The sequence below is a fragment of the Nipponia nippon genome, unplaced genomic scaffold (genome assembly GCF_047370975.1).
Source record: "Nipponia nippon isolate SJK-2023a ecotype South Korea unplaced genomic scaffold, ASM4737097v1 scaffold_2, whole genome shotgun sequence".
In the NCBI taxonomy this organism is placed as follows: Eukaryota; Metazoa; Chordata; class Aves; order Pelecaniformes; family Threskiornithidae; genus Nipponia; species Nipponia nippon.
In genome coordinates this window covers 86,088,112-86,110,760 of record NW_028262336.1, presented here as the reverse complement: position 1 = coordinate 86,110,760, position 22,649 = coordinate 86,088,112, and the positions used below count along the sequence as shown (strand labels likewise).

At 40.0% G+C, this 22,649-nt stretch overlaps 1 protein-coding gene across 1 annotated transcript in view; it reads right to left on the bottom strand.

Annotated features, from left to right (window-relative positions):
* Window positions 1-2,108: 2,108 nt before the first annotated feature.
* Window positions 2,109-22,649, bottom strand: part of TBC1D4 (TBC1 domain family member 4) — a 117,114-nt gene continuing 96,573 nt past the window's right edge. The window contains exons 12-20 of the mRNA XM_087759300.1: window positions 22,304-22,464; window positions 21,169-21,378; window positions 17,318-17,476; window positions 15,574-15,732; window positions 14,869-15,113; window positions 11,797-11,956; window positions 9,322-9,491; window positions 5,689-5,865; window positions 2,109-4,018 (exon numbers count right to left, since the gene is read on the bottom strand). Coding sequence (XP_087615426.1) covers window positions 3,800-4,018; window positions 5,689-5,865; window positions 9,322-9,491; window positions 11,797-11,956; window positions 14,869-15,113; window positions 15,574-15,732; window positions 17,318-17,476; window positions 21,169-21,378; window positions 22,304-22,464 — 1,660 coding nt within the window. The 3' untranslated portion in view covers window positions 2,109-3,799. The remainder of the gene's footprint in view (window positions 4,019-5,688; window positions 5,866-9,321; window positions 9,492-11,796; window positions 11,957-14,868; window positions 15,114-15,573; window positions 15,733-17,317; window positions 17,477-21,168; window positions 21,379-22,303; window positions 22,465-22,649) is intronic.

Here is a 22,649-nt window from a genome sequence, read left to right as displayed (position 1 = left end):
GAAAGTTAAATTTTGTTCTTTCTAGTCACTAGAAAGACTGAGGAAGGCAAAGCATACGTTAAATGCATTCAACAGCTAACACTGACAGTAAAAGCTGAACTACAGAAATACAGAATCAATTACAATTCTTCAAATGGACGGTGTAGCCTGGCATAAAGCTTGAAATGTTACAGCCTGCACGTGCCTGTCAACACCCATCTATGACTACAAAGTCTGACTGGATAACTACTATTAACAGCGCCTGGGGTTATTCAACTCAACACACAAAAGGCTATTCACACTAATACCTGTGTGGTTTTAGGTTCAGATTAAGTGTCCAAATGCAGATCCTCTGGATCATGCTAGTAATATCAAATTCTTGCACCAAACTGCTGAAATTCTTTCCTATGTTACAAATTGTTCGGCTTTCTTGTAGCGATATTAAGCAAAGCAGTGTCATGCTGAAGAGGGCATAATCAAACCACTTAAATTAGCTAAATTTGTGATTTCAAGTCAGGTCTTCAACTGGAACATGCCTTTTATCAGGAGACTGATTTTTCAGTAATATCTAATGCTTTTTTAGAGGAAAGTGAACAAAATGCAACTTAAAGACACCTTAAATAAGTATTCCTCTTTTTAGGAGAGAAATACATACTCTCCTTTTTAGGAGAGAAGAAAAAAAAAAAAAAAAAAAAGACAAACCCAACAAACCTTTCTGGCCAAGTTTTCCATCCATAAAAGATGCGAATACCAGAGAGCTCCCTACATTAGCCCTTCTTAGCAGACTGACCTATTTCAACTGTATTCCTGGCAAGTTGTACTTTTCAGTTACAAGCTAGTTTGCTAGCTAAAAGGATGGATCTCTTCCCAGACTTTTACAAAAGCTCTCTGCCAGCAGAAACCAGTCTAAGTAAGCTAGCTGTTCCTGAAAACAGCACTTTTTCCTCCTGAATTAGTTCTCCACAAGTTGTCTGCAAAATCTGAGCATGCTGTTGTGGTTAGCTCAGACAGAACAATACTGTTATTCTGAAAACCTTTTTTTCCAAACAGAGAAACAAGACATAGGAATAAATGAGCCATTTGTCCAAACCCAGGAACTGTCCCTTCTCCCAAGCAAATATCCTTGCAGCTCTGTCTCTGGCCCACTGCATCTTAGACTTCCCTCTTCACAGTTGCACAACTGCAACCAGAACAGAAGAGCTGTAAAGCTATCTATACGATACACAGGGAGAGACAGATGGACACAAACACACATGCCGTTCACAGTCTTCTACATAGTCTTGCTAGTTAGTCATCTGAAGATGGTCTGGAGCATACCTGCTTGAGAGCAGACTTCAAGCTAGACACGCAGTTACAAGCCACGCTTGTGTCCAGAATACAAATGCTATCACAAGTGTCCCAATGTCATAAGGCACTCACCTCATTGTGGTTTTACTTCTCTAGTTCATTCCTACTTGTTGATACGGTGTCTTCCTCCTCCCAAGCTAGATGTACAGTGTAGAGTTCATCAAATTACTATTCTCAGCATGCATCCACACTAAATGAACTGCTACAGAAGAAAAATACCTTTTAATCATTTCATCTTCTATTAAGAACAATGCAAGACTATTTTCCCTGATAAGAATTTCTATCCTCCCTGTGTCCTTCTACAAATCCTGTGGTTTTTTTCCCCACAACTAGAAACTAAACAGATCCTTTTCATCTTTCATGTAAACAGTACTATCGAGAATGAGATTGGTACTTGAAGTGTAGAGAGATAAAACTAGCCAGAGGCCATGGGAAATGCAGCAATGACATTTATTGGAATTTCTCCAGGCATTACATGAAAAATTTTATAACCGAAACAGAGGATAAAGCACATTCAGTGCATCTTTAAAAAAAAAAAAAAAAAAAAAAAGTATCTAAATAACCTTGATTCTTTGTAATACACACTACTGCAGTTCCTGGGATGGGTTTTCTATGTACACATCAGCTAAAACTTACTCTGAACAAAACTGCAAAGAACTGCCTTTTCACTTGGCATTTTCCCACCTAGTACAATACAATATTCTTGAAATATCAAGACAGATTCCATGTAATTTTATACACAGTGTTAAGACCTTGCACCCCAACTGTAAAAAGAAAGACTGTTAGAGTAAATCAGTATCTTTAATAAAATAAAACACCATGGAAGTAAAAAACACCACCAACAAAAAAGAACAGGAGACCCCCAAGCCCCTAAGTTCCACAGCAGCGTGCAGCAAATCAGCATTGTTGTTCCTCACTTTCACGTTAACATAAAGCATAATACTTAGAAAGCAGTGATATTCAGTCCTTGCTTTCTAAATTGGACAATCTTATGCATAAAGACACTGCTGGATTTGGCACTTTGCTTAACTGTTTTTCTTACTAAAAAGAATAAGTGTTTCCTGAAATACAGTATAAATGGTAAGAGATAACATGAGCCACTGTAACACTCAATTAACGGTTCAGACAAGCACTCCAAAATACGTGTCTCTTACACAGCTGTCTAAGCCTTCTCAAAAATTCCACTCAAAAATTTTTCAAATCTATGTGCATCTTTTTATACCTTTATAAACATATTTTCTCCCTTGAAATGATCATTTAACCTACCTTCTGCCCAGAACACACAAATTCATGACTTTCGCTTTAAAAAGAAGACCAAAAAGCAGTATTAAAACAGGAATAACCTGGAAAGCATTATTAAAACTGCACCTGTGCTTCAGAATCCCCTTTGAAACGTGTATCCAATGTGTATGTGAAAACTGAAAGGTACATAATATTTGAAACTTGCTTGGTCCTCTCTTGTGCACTTATGCTCAACTTCCTGCAACCTGCCTCAATTTTGTCTTTAAATAAAATTTAAGAACAGCTTTCTGACTCCCACTACAGTAAGACAAGGCTTCTTGTAGTATTTCTTTGGTTGAACGAGAACCTCTTACACGCCTAACCCTTATGACAGCATGTCTCCTGCAGAAAATTAAGATAAATACCACCCCACAGCCTTGCTTGCTTCCTCCTGTCATCATGACCAACCCCCAGAGAGGTGGAAGCAAACAGGCTGGGAAGGAAATAGCTGTCACTGTTAGCTCTTGTCTTTACAAGTTCTGCAAGTGTGTATAGATACCTATCTCTTAGCTCTGAGCTATGGAGGCGGAGCTATGACGTAATGCTTTTTGTTTCCAGTTCCAACATGCATGTGGAATTACACTGCTGACCAGTACAGCCCAGGCAGCGGATGGCACTAGAGCTCTTTCTGTACGAACCAAGTCATGACACTTACTCTGCTTATTGGTCTGCGCACACAATGTCAGTAGAATTAAAAGAGAGGCACGCATGAGTTCACACAGATTTTTCCACAGAAGATGTGAAACGTGCTGCTCTTTGGAGGGAAAATTACATTCTTTTTTTTTTTTTCTTCAAGTATTATTCAACATAGATATATATAAAGACACGCTATCCTCATTTCACTACAAGACAAGCACATCCAGAGTGAATTTGTAGGTCACCATTATCTTGGCTTTGACTACTGAAATTTCTCTCTTCCTTTAGATCAACTCTAAATATACATCTATTCATCATAATTACATGTGAGAATCCTTTATTTCCCCCTTGTGATTTATTTACACAATCATAAAAAAATTAATAGCCTGAATTTGCATACTGACATTTGAAGGCCCATCTGTAGCTATGAGTGTCCCAGCACTAGTTTTGGATAATACTATTGCCTATTGCTAAGTCCTTTGAAAGCAGCATACTCATCTTTTCGTTCCCTTTTTTTGAAGAAATGCTGCTTAAAAAACCCTGGTTTATGGCTTACTCATTTTATTTTATTATTTGGATTGTAGTTTACTTCCTTCAGGAGCAGTTCACAGTCAGACAATGCTTCTGCTGGCAAATACTTCACTATCTGCTCAAGAGTCTTTTGATATGTTATCTTCTCCTGTTCCAGGGACTGAATTACAGTCTTCATTTTGTTCTCTCGAGTCACAATAGTCTCCAGGCTGGATTCCAGACTCTGAATTTTAGCATGAGCAACCTGTAAACAATAACATTATCTTTATAATAAATTGAGACATTCTGAATAACTTTTCTTATATTATGATATGCTCTATGTTAAGGAAAGAACTTAATTCCATAGATGTTTCTAAAAGACATCCATGTAGGCAGATGATACAAGGAATGCCTACTGTGTATCACACAGAGAATCTCCTTAAAGTGGCCAGATCAATCTGAAGGATTTCTGAAAGCTTTACAGAGGGAAGGAGACACACAACTTGCAGCAAGCAAGGGATAGTTGAGAGTAACAAGGAACTGGAGCTGCAGGGAGAAAAAGGAAATCAGCAGCTGGAGTAGCACTGGAAAAGACGACTTGTCTGACAGTGATGGAGCATGGGAACACTATGTAATAAAGTAAATTAGCAGGATGGAGAGGTTAGAGGGAAAGAGAACCTCAACATTTAGTCTAGAAGCAAACAGTTTTCCCTGTTCTCCAAAAATAGACCTACAGCTTCCTCTACGGAAAAAAATCCAAAAACAAAACACTGACTAGTAATCAGAAACCCTGGACCTCAGCAGTAGCAAATGTCTCTCTGGGGAAGTGAGGGAATTCTGACCGTTCTTAGGAAAGGGCTGAAGCAGAGGAATGAAGAAGCTATAAAAAAAAAAAAAAAAAAAAAAAAAAAGGAAAAGTTAAAGAGGCTAAAGGAACTGAGGAAGATGCATTGCAATATGGCACTCTGGAAGAACAGAAGAGCTTTGACAGAGCCTTTCAAATCAGCCATTCATAATTATTCTATGCCCTTGGTGCATTTTCAGAGCAGAGGTAAAAGCCCGGGTAGCAGTAAATAAATAAATTAAAAAAAAAGCAAAAATAATAACAGAAAAAAGGCAAGTGATCCCTGTTTTCAGTATCAGAAGAACACAGCACAGCACCCTTAGCCCATAAACACAAAAATAATGAGGACTTGATCTTTCCTTTTTCCCCTGCTTCTATTTTCAGGTTTCAGAAGCTGAAGGTGCTCTCTGTGCTCTTCCTAATGCTTGTTCAAATTAACAAATATAACAAGAAATGGCCTGGTGATGCAAAAAGCAGAGCTCATCTCTCAGGAAAATGCAAGACAATACATATTGAAACCTAAAACAAGTCTTGGCCAGGCTATGGGAGAAAGGGTGAATAGCAAAGGAGGAAGCGAAGACTGTTTTAAAGCATGACTTTATCAGGCAAAGTCTGGTGGGCACTCAGCTGTATTCAAGTCTGCTAGGAGAGACCACCTTTCAAAAGTGGGACTATGAGCTTCAGCAGAAGGAAACAGAACAATATTGCCTACAAAGGTCTGGAGAAAGCAAGTCTACTGCACTATGGGTTACTTCTTAAAACTTTCCAATAGGGAAGCAAAGAGATGAAGGGACAGAGAACTTATTTTTCAGCAAGATACACAAATTTTGCCAACAGATTTTATGGGAGATAACGGTAGAGATATTTTGAGAAACAGAAATCTAAATCATGAAGGAAAAGTGCAAGGAATGACAACGGAGTTAAAAATATGTCTAACAGAAGTAAGTCACTGTAATGGAGAGAACTGCTCAGCTGCATAAGGTCTTGCCATTAGGAGACTTTTCATGTACATTTAAAAAAGACACTTGCTCCTCTATTGGCTGAATCATAGAAATGACTTCTCCATGAGTTTGTAGTCTTAAGTCATTTACCTGTAGCTTCTCCAACAAATCCATGTTTTGTCTCTTCAGATGACTGTTTGCCCTCTCCAGCTTCTCCAGGGGTTCACCTTCATCACAGGGATTCACATTTTCCTGCAGTTCATCCTGAAGAACGTGGTACTCTACTTCGTAGGCATGGAGCTGTTTTGAAATATCCATCTCAAACACCTGCCATGAGAGAAAAAACAATTTTTAACTACAGTAGAGAGCACTTATTCCACACAAATGTTTGGTTGAGGCAACTCTGCTTGATTAACTTAATGTTTTTTAATGTTCCTCTCAAAAATGTATTTTAAGGGGAAGTCTACAGTACGAGCATTTTAGCATCTAGAGTTCTTATTGTAGCCATAATAAATCATAAACTTCAGAATAAATGGGATCATCACTTCTACAATTACCAAATATCATCTGTTACTATGAGATGTATCAGCAGAAAAGTCTTACTTAATCCAAGAATTCTATAATATGACCAAATCTTTTCATCTCTTGCTCAGGAATAGTAAGAACTTGAAGAAGAAATTTTTAAATTCAAGTCTCGCCAGCTTGTGATGGGAAGAATAAACCAAGAGCTGTCAGATCTCCACCCTCAAAACTGGATCTCTTGACTCCAAGTACACATTTATAGACTTTTATAAAAACACTCTTCATGGTTACAATTTCCCTGTGCTCTGTCTCTGCATGAAGATACACTATTTTCTTATTGGGATGCTTTGGTGACAAAGCATTGTGAAGACTATGGAACTGAGCATCTAACAGTGATGGGACCATATAACCCTTATCTGTTTATACATCTAGTCACAGCCTCGCAGCTTCTGAAAGTTACCAAATAGTTTAGACTAGGAAGGGAAGAATGTCTACAGTGACATTAATTCTGTTCCTTGTTCTAGAGATCGCATACATTACACCACCAGAACACACAAACAGATCCTCCAATGAAACTTTGGTTGACAGCCACCTGAACATGAGCCAGCAGTGTGCTCAGGTGGCCAAGAGGGCCAATGGCATCCTGGCTTGTATCAGGAATAGCGTGGCCAGCAGGACCAAGGAGGTGATGGTGCCCCTGTACTCAGCAATGGTGAGGCTGCACCTCAAGTACTGTGTTCAGTTTTGGGCCCCTCACTATAAGAAGGACATCGAGGTGCTGGAGCGTGTCCAAAGAAGGGCAAAGAAGTTGGTGAAGGGTCTAGAGCACAAGTCTTACAAGGAGCGGCTGAGGGAGCTGGGGCTGCTTAGATTGGAGAAGAGGAGGCTGAGCGGAGACCTTACTGCTCTGTACAACTACCTGAAAGGAGGTTGTAGAGAGGTGGGGGGTCGGTCTCTTCTCCCTAGTAACAAGTGATAGGACGAGAGGAAACGGCCTCAAGTTGCGCCAGGGGAAGTTCAGGTTGGATATTAGAAAAAACTTCTTCACGGAAAGGGTAGTCAGGCACTGGAACAGGCTGCCCAGGGAAGTGGTTGAGTCTCCATCCCTGGAGATATTTAAAAGACAGGTAGACGTGGTGCTTGAGGACATGGTTTAGTGGCGGCCTTGGCAGTGCTAGGTTAACGGTTGGACTCGATGATCTTAAGGGTCTTTTCTAACCTTAACGATTCTATGATTCTATGAAACAAGTTCTGCATTACGTTTGCTGTTCTTCAGGTAATTCAAATGAGGTAAAACTTTAAATTACATGTGGTGTTCAAGCTGGACAAGTGCCATTTTCCTCTATGCAGCTACCTGGTCAAGACTTCATCTGTGTATTACAGTCCTGCATACTGTCTACATTTTTCTTTCATTATCTGCTATAAGAGGATGGTCCTGGGAATTACAATGCTGAGTCAGCCAAATGACTCCACCTGCTGCCAGCCTAGGTAGGAGCAATACGATATAGGCAGTCTACACGTAAACGCAGATCCAGAAGGCTGCTCAGCATGAGACCACACCACAGGCAAGCAGGCGACCTTCCTCTCAGAGCTGAGTTGACCTGCGTATAACCACATCCACCTCTCCTCAGGCAACATAACCCATTCTTTACTCAATCAGATCTGGCTTTGCACAAAGCCACTTCCACCATGCTCATCACAGCATGATTGCTCTGCAATCGGCTTCCAGGGCAGGTTTAGGTTGGATATTAGGAAAAACTTCTTAACTGGAAGGGCAGCCAGGCACTGGAAGAGGCTGCCCAGGGAAGTGGTTGACTCCCCATCCCTGAAGATATTTAAAAGACAGATAGATGTAGCGCTTAGGGACATGGTTTAGTGGTGAATTTGGCAGTGCTAGGTTAACGGTTGGACTTGATGATCTTAAGGGTCTTTTCCAACCTAAACAATTCTATGACTCTAACCCATGCAGACCACAGGACAGAGATTTAACTTCTAACAGTATCAAAAATGTTGAACTACCATCTCTATCATTGCCAGAATCAGTGAGTTATGAAGACAGACACTAAAGTACCTGACACAGGTTTAGTGTGGCAATCACAATCAGTGCAACGAGGAAAGGAAGATTTACACATCATCTAAAAATGAATGCTTGACTGACAGCACCTGAAACATTCAAGAGTTAACCAAGCCATAGGAATGCATCAGTGTTAACTCCACTCCTGCATATGGAGATGGTTTTCTAGAGCTCTTCTGTTATCTCTGAACTGCCACCTGAAGGGGGAAAACCGCTCACAGATTCACAGTTAAGCTACTAGACTGAGGCTCACTTTCAATTTGCAACTTCAATGAAGAGGAAGACGATGCAGAGAGATGAAGATCCCAGTCACTGACAGTATTTCACAAGAAGCTTTTCCTGTATCAGCATCAGTAATTCTTTGTTTCTCTTCTGTTCTCACCCTTTGCCATGCAGTTGCAATGATACTGATGAAATAACATTACTCCAGTCCTCCTTTCCCTTACCCAAGAAAGGCAGGGATCAGTCCTGAGGGGCTTTTACCTCTGGCACCAAGCACCTGCCAAATGGGAACCCTCCAAGGACAGGGCTGAGGTGAGAAAGGGCACCACAACAGTGATCCCCAGGAGGACAGAAGCCGCCCCCGCAACACAACAGCAAAAGTTTGCTTCGTCTTGATTTTAATACATATCATGAAAACAGGGCCTCACCACCCTCCTAACTTATAGGATTTTAAGTTGGAGGTGTCAGAAAAGTTCCTATGGGGGTACCCAGCCCTGTGCAGCCAGAAGTTCGAAGGATCAGGAGCAGAAGTTGCTGCGATGCTGCCTCTTCCCACCATGGCAACTTGCGCTTCCCATCACAAACTGTTGGACTGGTCATCCACTAGCAGGGAGCAACAGCTGAGTTTAGGTTTGGAAAATAGGCTACTTCTACCCTTCTGATGGTGACGTGAAATTCGTAAGCAAAGTCATGTTTCCCCAATAGCTGGGGCACAAAAGAACCTTTGTACTAAACCTTGAGGTAGCATCTGAAGTCTTACTAAAATTGCAGTTCAAAACCCATTGACATTAGCTCATATCCTATTTTTATACAAGTTCTGGGAAGATGATTCCTTTGCATTTCAAACCAAAAGGAACATACTGAGATGACTTTTACATACACCTTAGGCTTTTAAAGCCTTTTTTTAGATTCTTTTAAAGTAAACTAAATGGGGGGAAAAAAAGTAAAGAGAAGAACAACCTTACCTGGGTAATAATTTTTTCCATTTGAGGCTGAGTCATATCTGGAATAGTGGTTTTAAGAAAATCAACAATGTTCTCAAAACTCTCACATCCCATTATAGATGTTTCTTGACTGCTAAGTAGGCTCAGTGCTACTTTAAATATGACTTCTGTTCCTTGAAGAAAAATAATGTCTAAAAAAGAAAATCATTAAAATACCTTGAAAACGAGAGCTAAAGTCATTGGATAAATATATATATTTGCTGGGATGTTTTTCTTTTTAATCAATCATACTGCAGATTTATTCAGTTCAGAAGTGCAATCTGTCTTATTTCAACATGAGGGTAAAGCATATAAAAGCATTTTCTGTCACCTTACAGATGTGAGAGAATATTAAAGAAAATATCACATGCTTGTTATGTCTGTAACGGTTACCTGCAATAAGCATTTAATTACTGCCTACTGTAGACTACAGATTATTAACTAACTGCTAACTGTTTTGAAGTGCATTGGTGACTGAAAAGCAATTGGGAAGTGGGTCACGACACAACGTACTGACATTTTACTGTTTTCTATAGGCAGAAGCTAGTCCTTTAAAAACGATCATGTAGATCCCATCACCAATCATATAATTTTCAAAATCCATAGTAGTGATCACATTGGCTATAATTTAAGCCCCAAACCCTGACTTTGAGGTATAATGACGTGGGTGCGAGGGGAAAGTCTGGGCTCTGCAGAAGTGAGTAGACACAGACTGCACAGAAACTGGAAACTTGATCACCGTAACTAGAAACTCAGTCTTGGTAGCAGTGGTGGACTTGCAGTTACCGAGATGAACGTAGCACATGAGCAGTTCAGATAAGCCTCCTGCGCTGTTGGCTCTGTCACACCACCAAGAGCAGGGCTACGCAACTGAACAAACTCAACTTCTGACCCTGATACTGAGAGGTCATCCCTGGCCCTCCTCCTGTACCCCAGGGTAGCACCCAGGGCACTGGTGAGGCAGCCATCTCACTCATACACAATTCCTAAAAGCCTCCCTTCTCCTATGTCTATGATGCACATTCAAGCAGCATAAATATTAAGTATATAATTTGCGATGGGCAGACATTAACCATCTGTCCTGGTACGTGACAATGGCCCATAAGACACTGAAGATGCAAGAATCCAAAGCATTAGGAAGTAAAACAGTATAGTGACTTCTGAGTTTTAAAATGGGAACATGCCTTGCTCAGCTCATTTACAGAGAAATGAACACTGACCCTCCACACCCTTAAAAAATTAATCTCCCAAATTCAAAGCCTCCTGAAGACAAAAAAGAAAAAGAAAGAACAGAATACTTTAGCTTTGAAAAACAAATCAAAAAGTAAAAAAACCCGAAGTGCTTGAGTGTCCCAGAATTCAGTAATCCCACTGGGAAAGAGATGTACCAATCATGTGAACACCACTGAAAAACAGATACACCAATCATTTGTTCACCCAAAGAGCAGTGAGAAAGTTTGCTGTAAAAGGAAAAAACCCTCTGTAATGGAGAAATCACTAGGTCAAAAAAATATGAAAACGAAAACCAACCAACCAAGCCCCTCTTCCCCCCCAAACGACCACACCAAACAAATTAAAAACCTAACACATGCCAGTAATAAAACATGAGACAAAAGTCAAGTTGAAGTTCTTAAGAAAAGGCAAAAGGTGCCGTATGAAAACAGAAAAAAAATGGAAAAAGTCTGATTTAAGAGGAAGTACATGGCATATGCTCCTAGCTTCTTGGTGCATACCTGAGTGCAGTGAGTTTTACATTAATAAATAAACAAATTTAAAAAAGAAAAAAGCTGCATTACTAGAGATTTGTTTAAGCTAGCAGTTCTTATTGACCGTAAAAGAATACAAAACCAAGTACTTGACATGCTGATACTGTAAACACTACAAGGCACAATCAATATTTAAGCTTCTGTACTAGACATTATCTGAAGAGGAGCATATAATGAAAAAACTATCTAAATAGAATAACAGGCGTACTAAGACTAGGCAGCTGCTCAACATATACATGAATACCTGAAACAGCGTTTAAGTTCAAGTTTACTTGAATTTTTTTTAGAAAGCACTTTAGAATCAGTTATTCGGAAACACTTTATTGAAAACCAATGCATTCTCTTTTTTCAATGTACAAGTTCAACAAGATGAACTTTTCTATAGACATAAACTGAGCGCTTGATGCATAAAATACATTTGCAACAACAAAATTCCTGCTGTTCATACTTCAGAAGTCTCTTGGCTAATAACAGACATACTTAATTGCTCAAGTCTGATGTTTCAAAGAATATATTTCGGTTTTCCTCCTTGAAAAGGAGCTGACATCCCACCGTGAAGAGCATTGCTACTTGCCACCCACAATAGTCACCCCAAAGGTTCCTAGTATGTAGAAAACTACCCTCCGAGAGTTTCAAAACACAACAGACAACATTGTTCTGTTTATTATTGCAATAGAATAAACTTTCTTACCAAATACTCTGGCTACAAATCCTAACGGAAACTGAGATGCGAACAGTGTAAGAAACCACGGTGCAGCATAAAGGCTGGGACTGATTTCATTTTCTTCAAGATGATTATACAGGTCTCTGTGATAATCATGAAGAAGCCTTGAGAGCTGATACATCTGAATCTATAGTGCATGAGGGGGTTGGTGGGGAAGGAAGTAGAAAGAAAAGTTCAGCTTTACTCAGTTTTCCAAACCATTCGCATTTCACTCGAGGGAAATTAACTCCAGTACAGATGGCACTGTAAAATGAAGCTTAATTGTTGCCTAGGGCCTCGAGTGATATCTACTCACATATAAACAACCCACCCCTAATGAATTAAAACCAACACAGTAGTCAATAACAAAGAACAGTTTGAACCTGATTATTAATGAAGTATCATGTCAGATTCACAGGCTTGAGGTAAGAAGAGAATACATTGATCTAACTTTATCAACAAACCAGAACTTTCAGTTTTGCAGCAATGAAAGTAGAAATACCTCTCTTCCAACATGCCAAAACTCTCCATTACAGAGTTGAACTATTTCTGGCTAAATTTACACATTTCAGCTTTCATCCTTTGAATCTTGGCCATATTTTTGCTGCATTTAAAACTCCTATGCTACAATCATCACTTTAGACAGTTTCTGTATCCACAGAGTGCATTAGATGCGGTGGGTCAATAGAGGTGTACCACATACATATTTCCCAGCACATCTCCCACGTGCCAGTGGTCCAGAGAAATCTAAGATACTGATGCAAAAAGTGCTGCTATACAACCTGTAAAACGTTGCAAAGCAAAGTGGTTAGAAGTTGCTATTCATTGCTAAAAATATTACTCTGGCAAATTATTTCCTTGCAATTTTGATAGTTTATATTCCACAGTAAGTCGCTCACAGGACAGAGTGATGCTTCTCTCAGAAAGCAGAAGATGAGAAGCAGACATATATTGATTAGCTGTCAGGTCCAATTTTGCTGTTAATGGTGCCTTATGCTTAAAGTAAATCCATTGCTCAATAAGATGATGACTTATTGGATCCAGCTACTTTCCTACTTTTAGTGGTCATGATTCTCCTCTACCAAAAACTGACTGCACTTGAAACTATCAGTCAGCAGTGTCCGCAAGCAGACAGATCACTTCTCATTCAGGCAAATTAGCTAAATTTGTGCATGCATTTGAGTCCTTCCTTTAACTGCCAAAGATACTAATAAGCACACTTCGGACAGTGTCAATACAAAACACATTTACATGTGAAATTAGAGTAGTATCACAGAGGCAGTAAATCAATTGGATAAGCTCATTATGAATTAAGGATTGAGATTACTACTTTTTCCAGACAACAATTAAAAATATAAGTCAAATGAGTTTTCATTATCCTAAAGAAACATCCAACAATTTTCTTCTACAGGACAGAAGCTAATTTTGCATATAAGTTTACTTGTGTTTCAGTACTGTAAATGCAAAAGAATTTTCAAGTGCTCTGCTCTTGTTAAAAAAACAAAACAGGTTAGGCTTTAGTGAGATCCTCTAAGTTATCTTCAATAGTCTAGTTTGTCTTGGGCAGACAAAACTTGTACTTTTGTCTAGAACAGGATAACTGCCTAGAAGCAAACTGTGGGGGAAGAGAGGTCATTTCATTTAAAGGGCAAACAGTACTACAAGCAGTGAACCTTCTCAAACTTAAAAAGTGTTTTTCCCAAGAGCTTCTGACAATGAAAGTTTCAGACTCATTTAAATCAAAAGGTGAAATCCTAGACATCTCAAAGCATCAGACACTATTGAAAGTCTACAACTGCAGTGTAACATACAAACACTAAGAGAGCATCTTCTAGGGGAAAAAAATCCTACAACCATGCATTTATCATGCTTTGACCCCCACTGGTTCAAAATGTATTTGGGGGGGAATAGGGACAGGGAAGAGGCAGAATGATGCTTATTATGGCTGTTCACCCTTAATTCATCACAAGAAACTTATTATAGTATACTGACATCCACAGTAAAAAACACTCCTCTATCATTTTTAAAATGAACACGTATAATTTCTTGAACTACAACCTACTCTGTTGTTCTGGATGTTTGCCAAATAAGCACCTAACATAACTGGTCATGAAAAATGGACTGAAACTCCTCGTTAAGTTTTTACTTAATTATAAATGTTTGCTATGCAGGAAGCATGAAAAAAAAAAAAAAAGAAAGAGACTTTTGTATCTGCCTCTTAGTTTTCTTTCTCCACTGTGGATTACAAGCTTTAACTCAGCAGTGGTATATCCCTTTGTAATATTAGGAGCATACAGTTATTTAAGTCCGTGGACAGTTGCATCTCAAGGTGAAAGATTTCTCAAACTTTAAATCCTCAAGTTTATACAGATCTGCAAGATTTTCTGTCTCCTTCCTAAGCAGCCTTGAGTATCATAAAAGCATAGAATATAGCTAGCAATCTATAGCTAGCTGTTAAAAGGGTAATATTGCAGAGCATGCATCGTTTCATAAGCAAACTAAATGATTAAAAATTCGTTTGTTTTCTCTCTGTGTTGAGGGTGGTGGGGTAGAGGACGATGGGAGAAAAGAGGTGCAAATGATGAGGCGAGACAGAGCAGCCCCAAGTACAAATGCCTGTGGAGTACGTTGACTGGCCACTGGGTGTCACTATTGATTTGACTTGGAGTTACAAGAGAAAAATCTACCTAAGTGCTTATAGATTGAAGAAAAACAAAATCAAATTTATTTTTAAACTCCATCTATACAGATGCAGGCATATTGGGGTTTTGGCATAAGGAAGAGAGAGAAGTGAGGAAAAGGCAGAGCAAAATAGCAGAGAAAGCAGAGTTTCCAAACAGGAGATGATAGGGACGTGTGACAGGAAAAGTCTGCAAGTTCTGAACTTCTCTGTTTGCAAATTCAGAGTTGGGGAGGGGTTTGACAATAACATTTTCATGCACCTCACAACCTCCAAAACAACACAAGAAGCTTCAGAAGACCCTTGAGAACAGGAGCAACCTCTGAGAGCTCAAAATTAATCTAAAACTCTGGTTAGCTTTAGGAGAAGGACTGACTTACCTGTAGTGACATCATGTCTGGCCTGTACTGTTTACGGAAGCCAAGGTCATACATGAGGAATTTCAGCATTTCAAAGGCCTGTTCCTCACTCATATGTAGAAGCAGCACTCCAGCTACAAAGCTTATACCTTGACAATAACCCACTTCTTTGTCCAGCAAAGAGTATGCTTTCAGGAGATTAAAGAGTGATAGCTGTCCTGCTCCCAAGTGGGCAGAAAAGTAAGGATGCGTAGGGAATGTCCGTCCTGATGTGAAGAGAGAAGAGTAGTTGATATTCAATTCTTCTCATTAAAAAAAACCCAGAACCATCTGACAACCAGCACTTCTCTCTTTCCATAGACCTTTTCTCTTCGCTTTCATACACAGGTTGATTTTAGTCAGATTAATCCGTAATTTACCACTGGTTTTAGACTGTATCCATTGAGCTCATTTCATATTCTCATCTGCATATAACTTGCAGAAGTGACTGCTTGATTTCTCTTTTCAGACAGATGTAGAAGAGCATCAATACAAACAGCATAACCTAAGAAATTGTTTGCTTAGAGGATGGCTAAGTGGCATACACAGAATGTATCCTGACAACACAGAAAGTGGTGCCGATACAGCAGCATCTACCTCCAGCAACAGCTTCCATTAAGAATGGTGCGTTTCCACTCAGACACATGAAACAAGTCAGAATAATCTCCCAGCTACAAACAGACGTACCTAGATCTACAAGGATGGCGTGCTGTTGAGCAGTCAGTTGTTTCAGAAGTTCTTTGTAAGAGATGTCGGGAGGCTGCTGCTTGTTTGGCAGTCTGTGTCTGACTCGATGTTGCACAGCCAAAAACTGCCAAACTTCTCCCCGGCGACTTTTTGGTACACCTGCAGGTCAGTCAAAAAACAAGAGGCCTAAGCAGGGGCATATTTTTAGCGCTACAATGCAAGAACTTGCTTTGTCATAATCTTGCCTGTCATAATCTTGGCTGAACCAGTCTGGAGGATCCCTTACAGCAGTCAGCTTCAGAAGTTGTCCACTCTGCAGTGTATTCCCTCAGTGGCCACAGTTCAGTCCCACTAACTAAACATCAGTAACAAACTTACGGTAATTACACTGAGCGGTACACTGGGCAATGGAGGTACAGACATCACTTGTTTTGCCACCTCTGAGCTGTTAGCCTCCAGCAGGGAAAGATGCACTACTACACGCAGAATGCAGACCACCCTGTTTAGAAAGGCTGAACTAAATTCAGAGGTGTCAAACACAGGGAGGTCCACCTCCTCTTCCCCTTCCCAAAGGGCTGCTCCTGTCAGTCCATAGGCTTGGAGAAAGATGTACAGATTACAAAATGCTCAGTTCAAACCTAAAAGCATTAATGCTGCCTACCAAAGGAAGGACAGAACCACTCATATTGAAAGACAGCATTTCTCTCAAGTCAGCCAAGCACCTGTGAAAGCATAAACTAAATTAAAATACTACTTTCGGACTTTCACATACATCCCCTTGACTCTGTAAACCGACCTTTGAAAGTCAAAATATATTGTCAACTCTGCTAATACTTTGCAGGCAAATAATTATTTAACAAGAATACAAATTAGAAAAAGCATATGCTTGTTCCCAACTCTGAACTGCAGTCCAGCACCAGAAGATAGGGCAGCAGGGAAAGACGTTTGTTGGCAGCCTTCTGCAGGTCACTAACAAGAACTGCCCTACTTCTACCACGATTTTCTTCAGTAGCAATTTAAAACTTCCCTTCTGTACCACAGCCAGATTACACTGAAATATTATTTTTCAGTATCTTTAATACAGACATGAGATTCTATAGAGGAGGGCACAGTGGTGCAATCAGACTCTATCTACATCTGCGTCATACTAAGAAGTCCCTCTGGCTCCCCCCTTCTGGCCTATGGCTAGGCCACAGGAAGACCTACTTCAGGCCAAATCCCCAGCCTTTCACTTGAGGAAACAAAACACTAAAAGACCATAGTCCAGACTCCACAAGATGTGGTCCTTCTGACTCTCTGAAGCTTGGTTGCGATTCCCCTAGGTTTTAGGCACAGTCCACATTAGACATCATGGTCCTGCTTTCTCAGTAAGTAAAATCAGAGCATCTGAAAGTCGGAGTCAATTGGATAGGAGCCACAGACCAGAAACCAGAAGGTCACAGTGTCAGCTGCAGAAGCTCCAAGTTCAAGCTTCGATGTAATAATACATGGGCAGAAGACGCTACTTTCAGGAGTATGACTATACATGTTTCTGCATTGCTGACATCGTAAACTGTAGACACAGCAGAACCTATTTTCTGTTTGGCAACAGGAGGCGGATGCATTTGCAAAAAGAACACAATTTTTTCATAATTCTGTGCTACTAGAAAAAGTGTATTGCTGGCAGATTTCCTTTGGTATCAAAAGGCAACAATAACAATAAAATCTTCAGGATTCATTGTTAAAAGCCATCCTACTTAAATACCTTCTTTCAAAGTGGAATGAATATCTTCCATGTCACATCGGATTTTGGCTCTGCAGTTTAGTAACTTCTTATCCCAAACATTTATGACATCTTTCTGACATGTACCAACTTCCTCATAGTCCAGTTTGACTTTTCTTGATTGGAGCTCATCTCTGCTTGCTAGAGCACAGAACACAAAGGAAGAGCACACAAAAAACCAGAACATCAGAAAATTACAAGAGACACCAAATACATGCAAAACCCATTCACGTTAGATATATCTATCTGACAACCCGACTAGGGATAAATATACCTTCTACAATTCATCAGTTAATAGCTGAGATGGGGCCAGTCTTTTGTCGTAAGATGCTGCAGGTAGCAATTTAACTTCTGTTACTGGGCCGTGAACGTTAGTAATTCATGAAGTACATGAAAACAGTTTTTAAAGCTTGGGGCAAGAAGAAAAACCCACTCAACACAGTCAGCTTCACCACATCTGCTGCTTCTTTCAACTGCAAAAACACCTTTAATCATTTTTCTTTTGTTTATATTGAACATTGCAATTGTTTTAGTATGGAAAGTCCCAAACATATGAATGTTTATATTAGAGATTCAAGGCAAGCAAGCTAAGCAAGTCTTCTAAGCTGAAGTCTGTCACACTGGTTGCAGTTTTTACATGTCCCTTAAGAGAGTCATAAGAGCTCTTGGCACTGCTACCTGGCATCATCAGGCTGACTAGAAGGAAACAGAACAAACCAACATGAACCATACCCAGAAACAAACATCTGTGCTGAAGCACAGAACTCATGTTGCTGTATGCTTCAAAGGTTTGTTGCACAGGACTACCTGGCACAAGATATTTATTTTAGAAGACTTGCTATTTCCAAAATAAAGCTGCAGAGTTACTCTGGAATTTAATGGAGGAGCAGCCTTCATTTCCATTACTGAGAAATTAACTGTGGTTATTTTATTATACATGATATGCATGCAGAAAAGCACTAAAGCACTCCAATTCCTCATACTACTGGTGTAAAAAACTGGAATCAAGACCTGAATGTGTCTTAATTTACAGAGACAAGTTTAATTACCAATGGACTGAATTGTACACTTCACAACATGACCTCTGAAAACTGCAGCTGAGTTTATCGCAAATTTGCCTTGATCTGTGTGCAGTACTTGCTCCTTGCAGGAGACTCCTTTCTCTGACAGATGTACCCCCCTCCCCATCATCATCTCCAGGTGAGAGCAAACTCTCACTACGTTATTATACAACCTGCAAAACAAGACAATCAGTTCCTTCGCCTAATCAGCACACTTTGGATACAGCCAATATTGGATGAATCCATAAGATTATTGCCTAACCCACTCCAAAAATGTAGGTGACAATTTATTTCCAAAAGCTGTATGTTCCACCAGTGAGACCATATCTGTTCAAGACTACAGGGATCCTTGTAGAAGCAACTATTATGTAAGGAGCAGTACACTTTCATAAAAACAGGAATGTGATCTCATCACAATAATTTGCAGTCCAATTGGGATGATTTTAAAAGCTGCCCTATTGCTGTACGACTTCACTGGAGAATGCTCATTCTCATAAGCAGTATGCAACAGACTTAAGACAACAGTAACATCTTTCAGTGTGACAACGAACTCCAGAGTTAAGTGCATGGGTTATCATTCACTGAATGATACTTTGGCTCTGCAGTTAACCATACTGAAAGTCAGCAAGCTTGCCTGTTGATCGTACTTGCCCTACCTCCTATACCAACCTTGGTTGCTTGCAACCATCCTTAACCTTCTTCCTAATCATTGCTAGGTGGCCTGCTACTTTTTGTAGTTCTTACATTTGTAGGTGATCTACTGGAAAAAGTAGCTTTTAGCGGCTCAGAAAAAAAAAATAAGCAAGTTTGTGCAATTCACAGAACTTACCTTCTGTAAAACAAAGAGCTAATAGTATTCAAGTCTCCTCGACAGCAAAAGGAACAGGGAAAGAGGTTCTATTAATATTTTGCAAATAAAAAAATCAACAAAACATTAACAGAAAATCACTGAAAACAATTCCACAGGAATTCCAGTCTTAAACCAGTCATATACAGCTGGATAAATTCACAGCTGGGAACCTGGCTTCAAGTAGAGAAATGGCTGCATTTCTGTTATTACATTTCCCATTCCCGAGATCTGCATTTAATTGTAGGCTAGGAAGCCAACCACTGCCCAAACCAGTGCTTGCTTGGAATGTATCGGTTCTGCATATGTCCTGTCCATAAAATGGCCTATGCTACAGCAGCCCACAGGAAAGAAACCTAGAGATAAGGTTAACACAGTAAACTGTGTTAAGACAGTTTACTTTTCATCGTCTTATTTTCAAAGGATGAATTCTAGCTAGCCAGAGCACCATTTTCACTAGCAGTACTTATGAACCTGCATACAAGAATGGAGACATGCTCCTTGAAGCATAAACCAAGATGTGGGCTGGCAGATGGGTGCCAGTCCAGAGCCTCCACTGCTGACACTCCTGTTTTCACCATGAATGATCAGGCAGGAGGAACTTTTTTTCTACGTATCAGTTACAGAATGGAAATAACCTCCAACTGAGTCTTAAGGAACTGGACCAATTGAACAGTTCTCAGTACCTCCAGCCACGCAGGGAGTGTACAGAAAAGAGCTTGTCCCTCAGCACCTCATACTGCCAGAGGGAATAATATCAAATTAGTCCCTACAGCAGATGTCCAGCTTCCCCACCCCACAACAGCAGACTGACCGTTTGCTAAAACAACAAATGAAAATTTTGGCTGAGGTTAAAAGAGACTTCTCTGTAGATGTTCCCTATGAATCTAGGAATTTCCACAGAAGTGTGTGTCAACAGGGAGACAAACTGTACAGAGAGTACACAGAGAAATATGCTACATCTGTAGGAAATACATTCAAAGATGTACGCTTCTAGGGACATGGAAAGACTTCTGTTCTGCTGTTTCTCTCTCCTCCTCCTGCCTTCTCAGTTAAGGACCACTAAAGAACGAAAAAGAGTTAGCTGACCTTAACAAGATCATTATGTTTTGTTTGAAGAATCAGACTACCATATAAAGAGGTTATACACCATAGAGGAGATGAGGGCAGCAACTGCAGAGAGGACATTTGAAATTTTCAACTTGCACCAAAAGCTATTAGTCTATTATACTGAAGAACTTCTATATGCTAGGACAGACATTGCATCCTGTCTTTTATTTGTGTGAATCTTGACCAGTCATAATAAAATATCTTAGCCAGAAGCTCAGGCAGCTGACAAGTCATCATGGCCAACTTCATATCTCTCAGCAGCACTCAATTTTCTGTGTACAGTGCTCATCTTCTGAAAAAAAAACCAACTTTTTGACATACCTCAAGAGTCAGTTGCTCAAAAATCACATTTGGATTCAAATATTTATGAATTACCACTGTGATGTGGTTAATGAAGGACAGAAAGCCTGGCCAGAAATGTCATGTGCTGCAAAGGACTGAAACGAGATACGGAGGGGGTAAGGTTTACCATACCTAAGTGTTCACACAGCATCCGTTCTCCTGACTCCACTTCACCTTAGAATTCCTAGACTTAGCTAGAACACAGACTGTAGCAAACTTTATCTAACATGCATTAAAAAAGGAAAAGTTATCGCTTTCTTCTTTAACTGAGGTGACTCATTAAGAGTTGGCCGGTGGACAGAGAACGTGGTAGACTGTCAGATAGAACTGGGCGAACACATTTCTTTCTAGCACTGTTAACGAAAAAGTTACAGAACCACACCTCCATCTGAGGGGCCCAACACCAGTACAGTTTTCAGTTTCAGGCAGCAGAATTTTTAACAGGTTTTAGGGGTATTTTCTAAATAGCTAACCTTCCAGCTTCTGGTTTTCTTTTTCCATTCGAAGTAACAGAATTTGTTGATGGATGGCTTTTCTCCACAGACTTTGTAGTTCTTCTGAGTTTTTCCTCTCTCCAGCTTTATCTGGACCATCCTCATTTTGCAATACTAGAACAAGAGGGTCCTCCTCCAAGGGTGGAGCAAGAGGGGATAATGGTAACAATTCACTTCCATCATGACCATCTGCAAAGAATCAGAAAGCTATTACAGGAAACTCAGGTTGTTTGACATATCACAAAAAGCTAAGTCACAGCAGAACAAAAAATAGCTGTCTTCCACATTCAGCAGTGAGGTGCTGATTCCAAAGACAGAGAAAAGGCAGTTCAACAGTAGAGAATTATTTCTAAATAAAAAGTGTTTTAAATTAAATAGTTATATTAAAATGAAATAAAGCTAAATAAAGGGTCACCCAGTATTTCAACCCTTTCCCCTGCTACCTCCCAGAGTTACAAAGAGGCATTTATCCATAAAGTCTCCTTTACAGCTGAGCTTGTTTACTGCAGCGATTTACCACAGTTGCTCTATACTAAAAGCAACTTTTTCCATCTGCTAAGCTGCCGTATGGGCAGTGCTATAGCACTTTATGGCCACTAAATACAGGGTTTGTCATTTACCTATAGTTGTGAATTCCACCAACGGGACTATATAAACACAGCAGGATTTCAGATATTTCAGGTTTCTACCTTAGATGACCTAAAGCTATAAGAATTATTACCACACTCAACAAGTGCTATGTACAGTACAAGGAGAAGGCAGAAAATTTACCATTTTCTGCAAACACTGCTATTATGTAAGCAGGCTAGGGTAAAAATTTGCTAACTGTTAAAGAGGATATCTTTGTCAGCAAGTGGCAGTTCTTCATTTCCTTGCTACCAGTGCAGCCATGGCAGATTGCAATTCATTTGATTTTGATGACGCAATCCTCTGTTCAAAGCAACAAAGACCTAAAGCCGACTGAGAACAACTGTTCTCTAGTGAGGTTCTAGCAGGAATATTTTATCAAGCTGACTCCCTTTTCCCTTTCATATTTTCACATGCTGCAGTTCACTATAGTAATAACTATTCAGTAACAACTGCTTGTTTATTTTCTTTAAAAGCACACACAGACCTGGATGCTGCATCTTGGAAGGAGATTTATTCATAGGTGAAGCTACCTGCAGGAATATTCTCCGCCGCCAGGAGATGCGGCGAGGTGTAAGCGCGGCCCCCACAGCATTTAGAGATTCACTGCTGCAGACGGTTGATGTTCTTTTCTTTCCCTCCCCATCACTGAAGCAAAGAAAAAGCAGATGGGGTGATCAAAGTCAGTCATCTTTGGGGGGGGGGGGGGGGGGGGAATCTTTATTAAGTCTGTCTAATGTACAACCAAAGCTGCAGAAGCATTTGCTGGGAAGGCTTTAGAAGGCAAAGCGTGCTATGTGTGAGCTTCACCTTGAACAGAGAAGTGCCCAGTT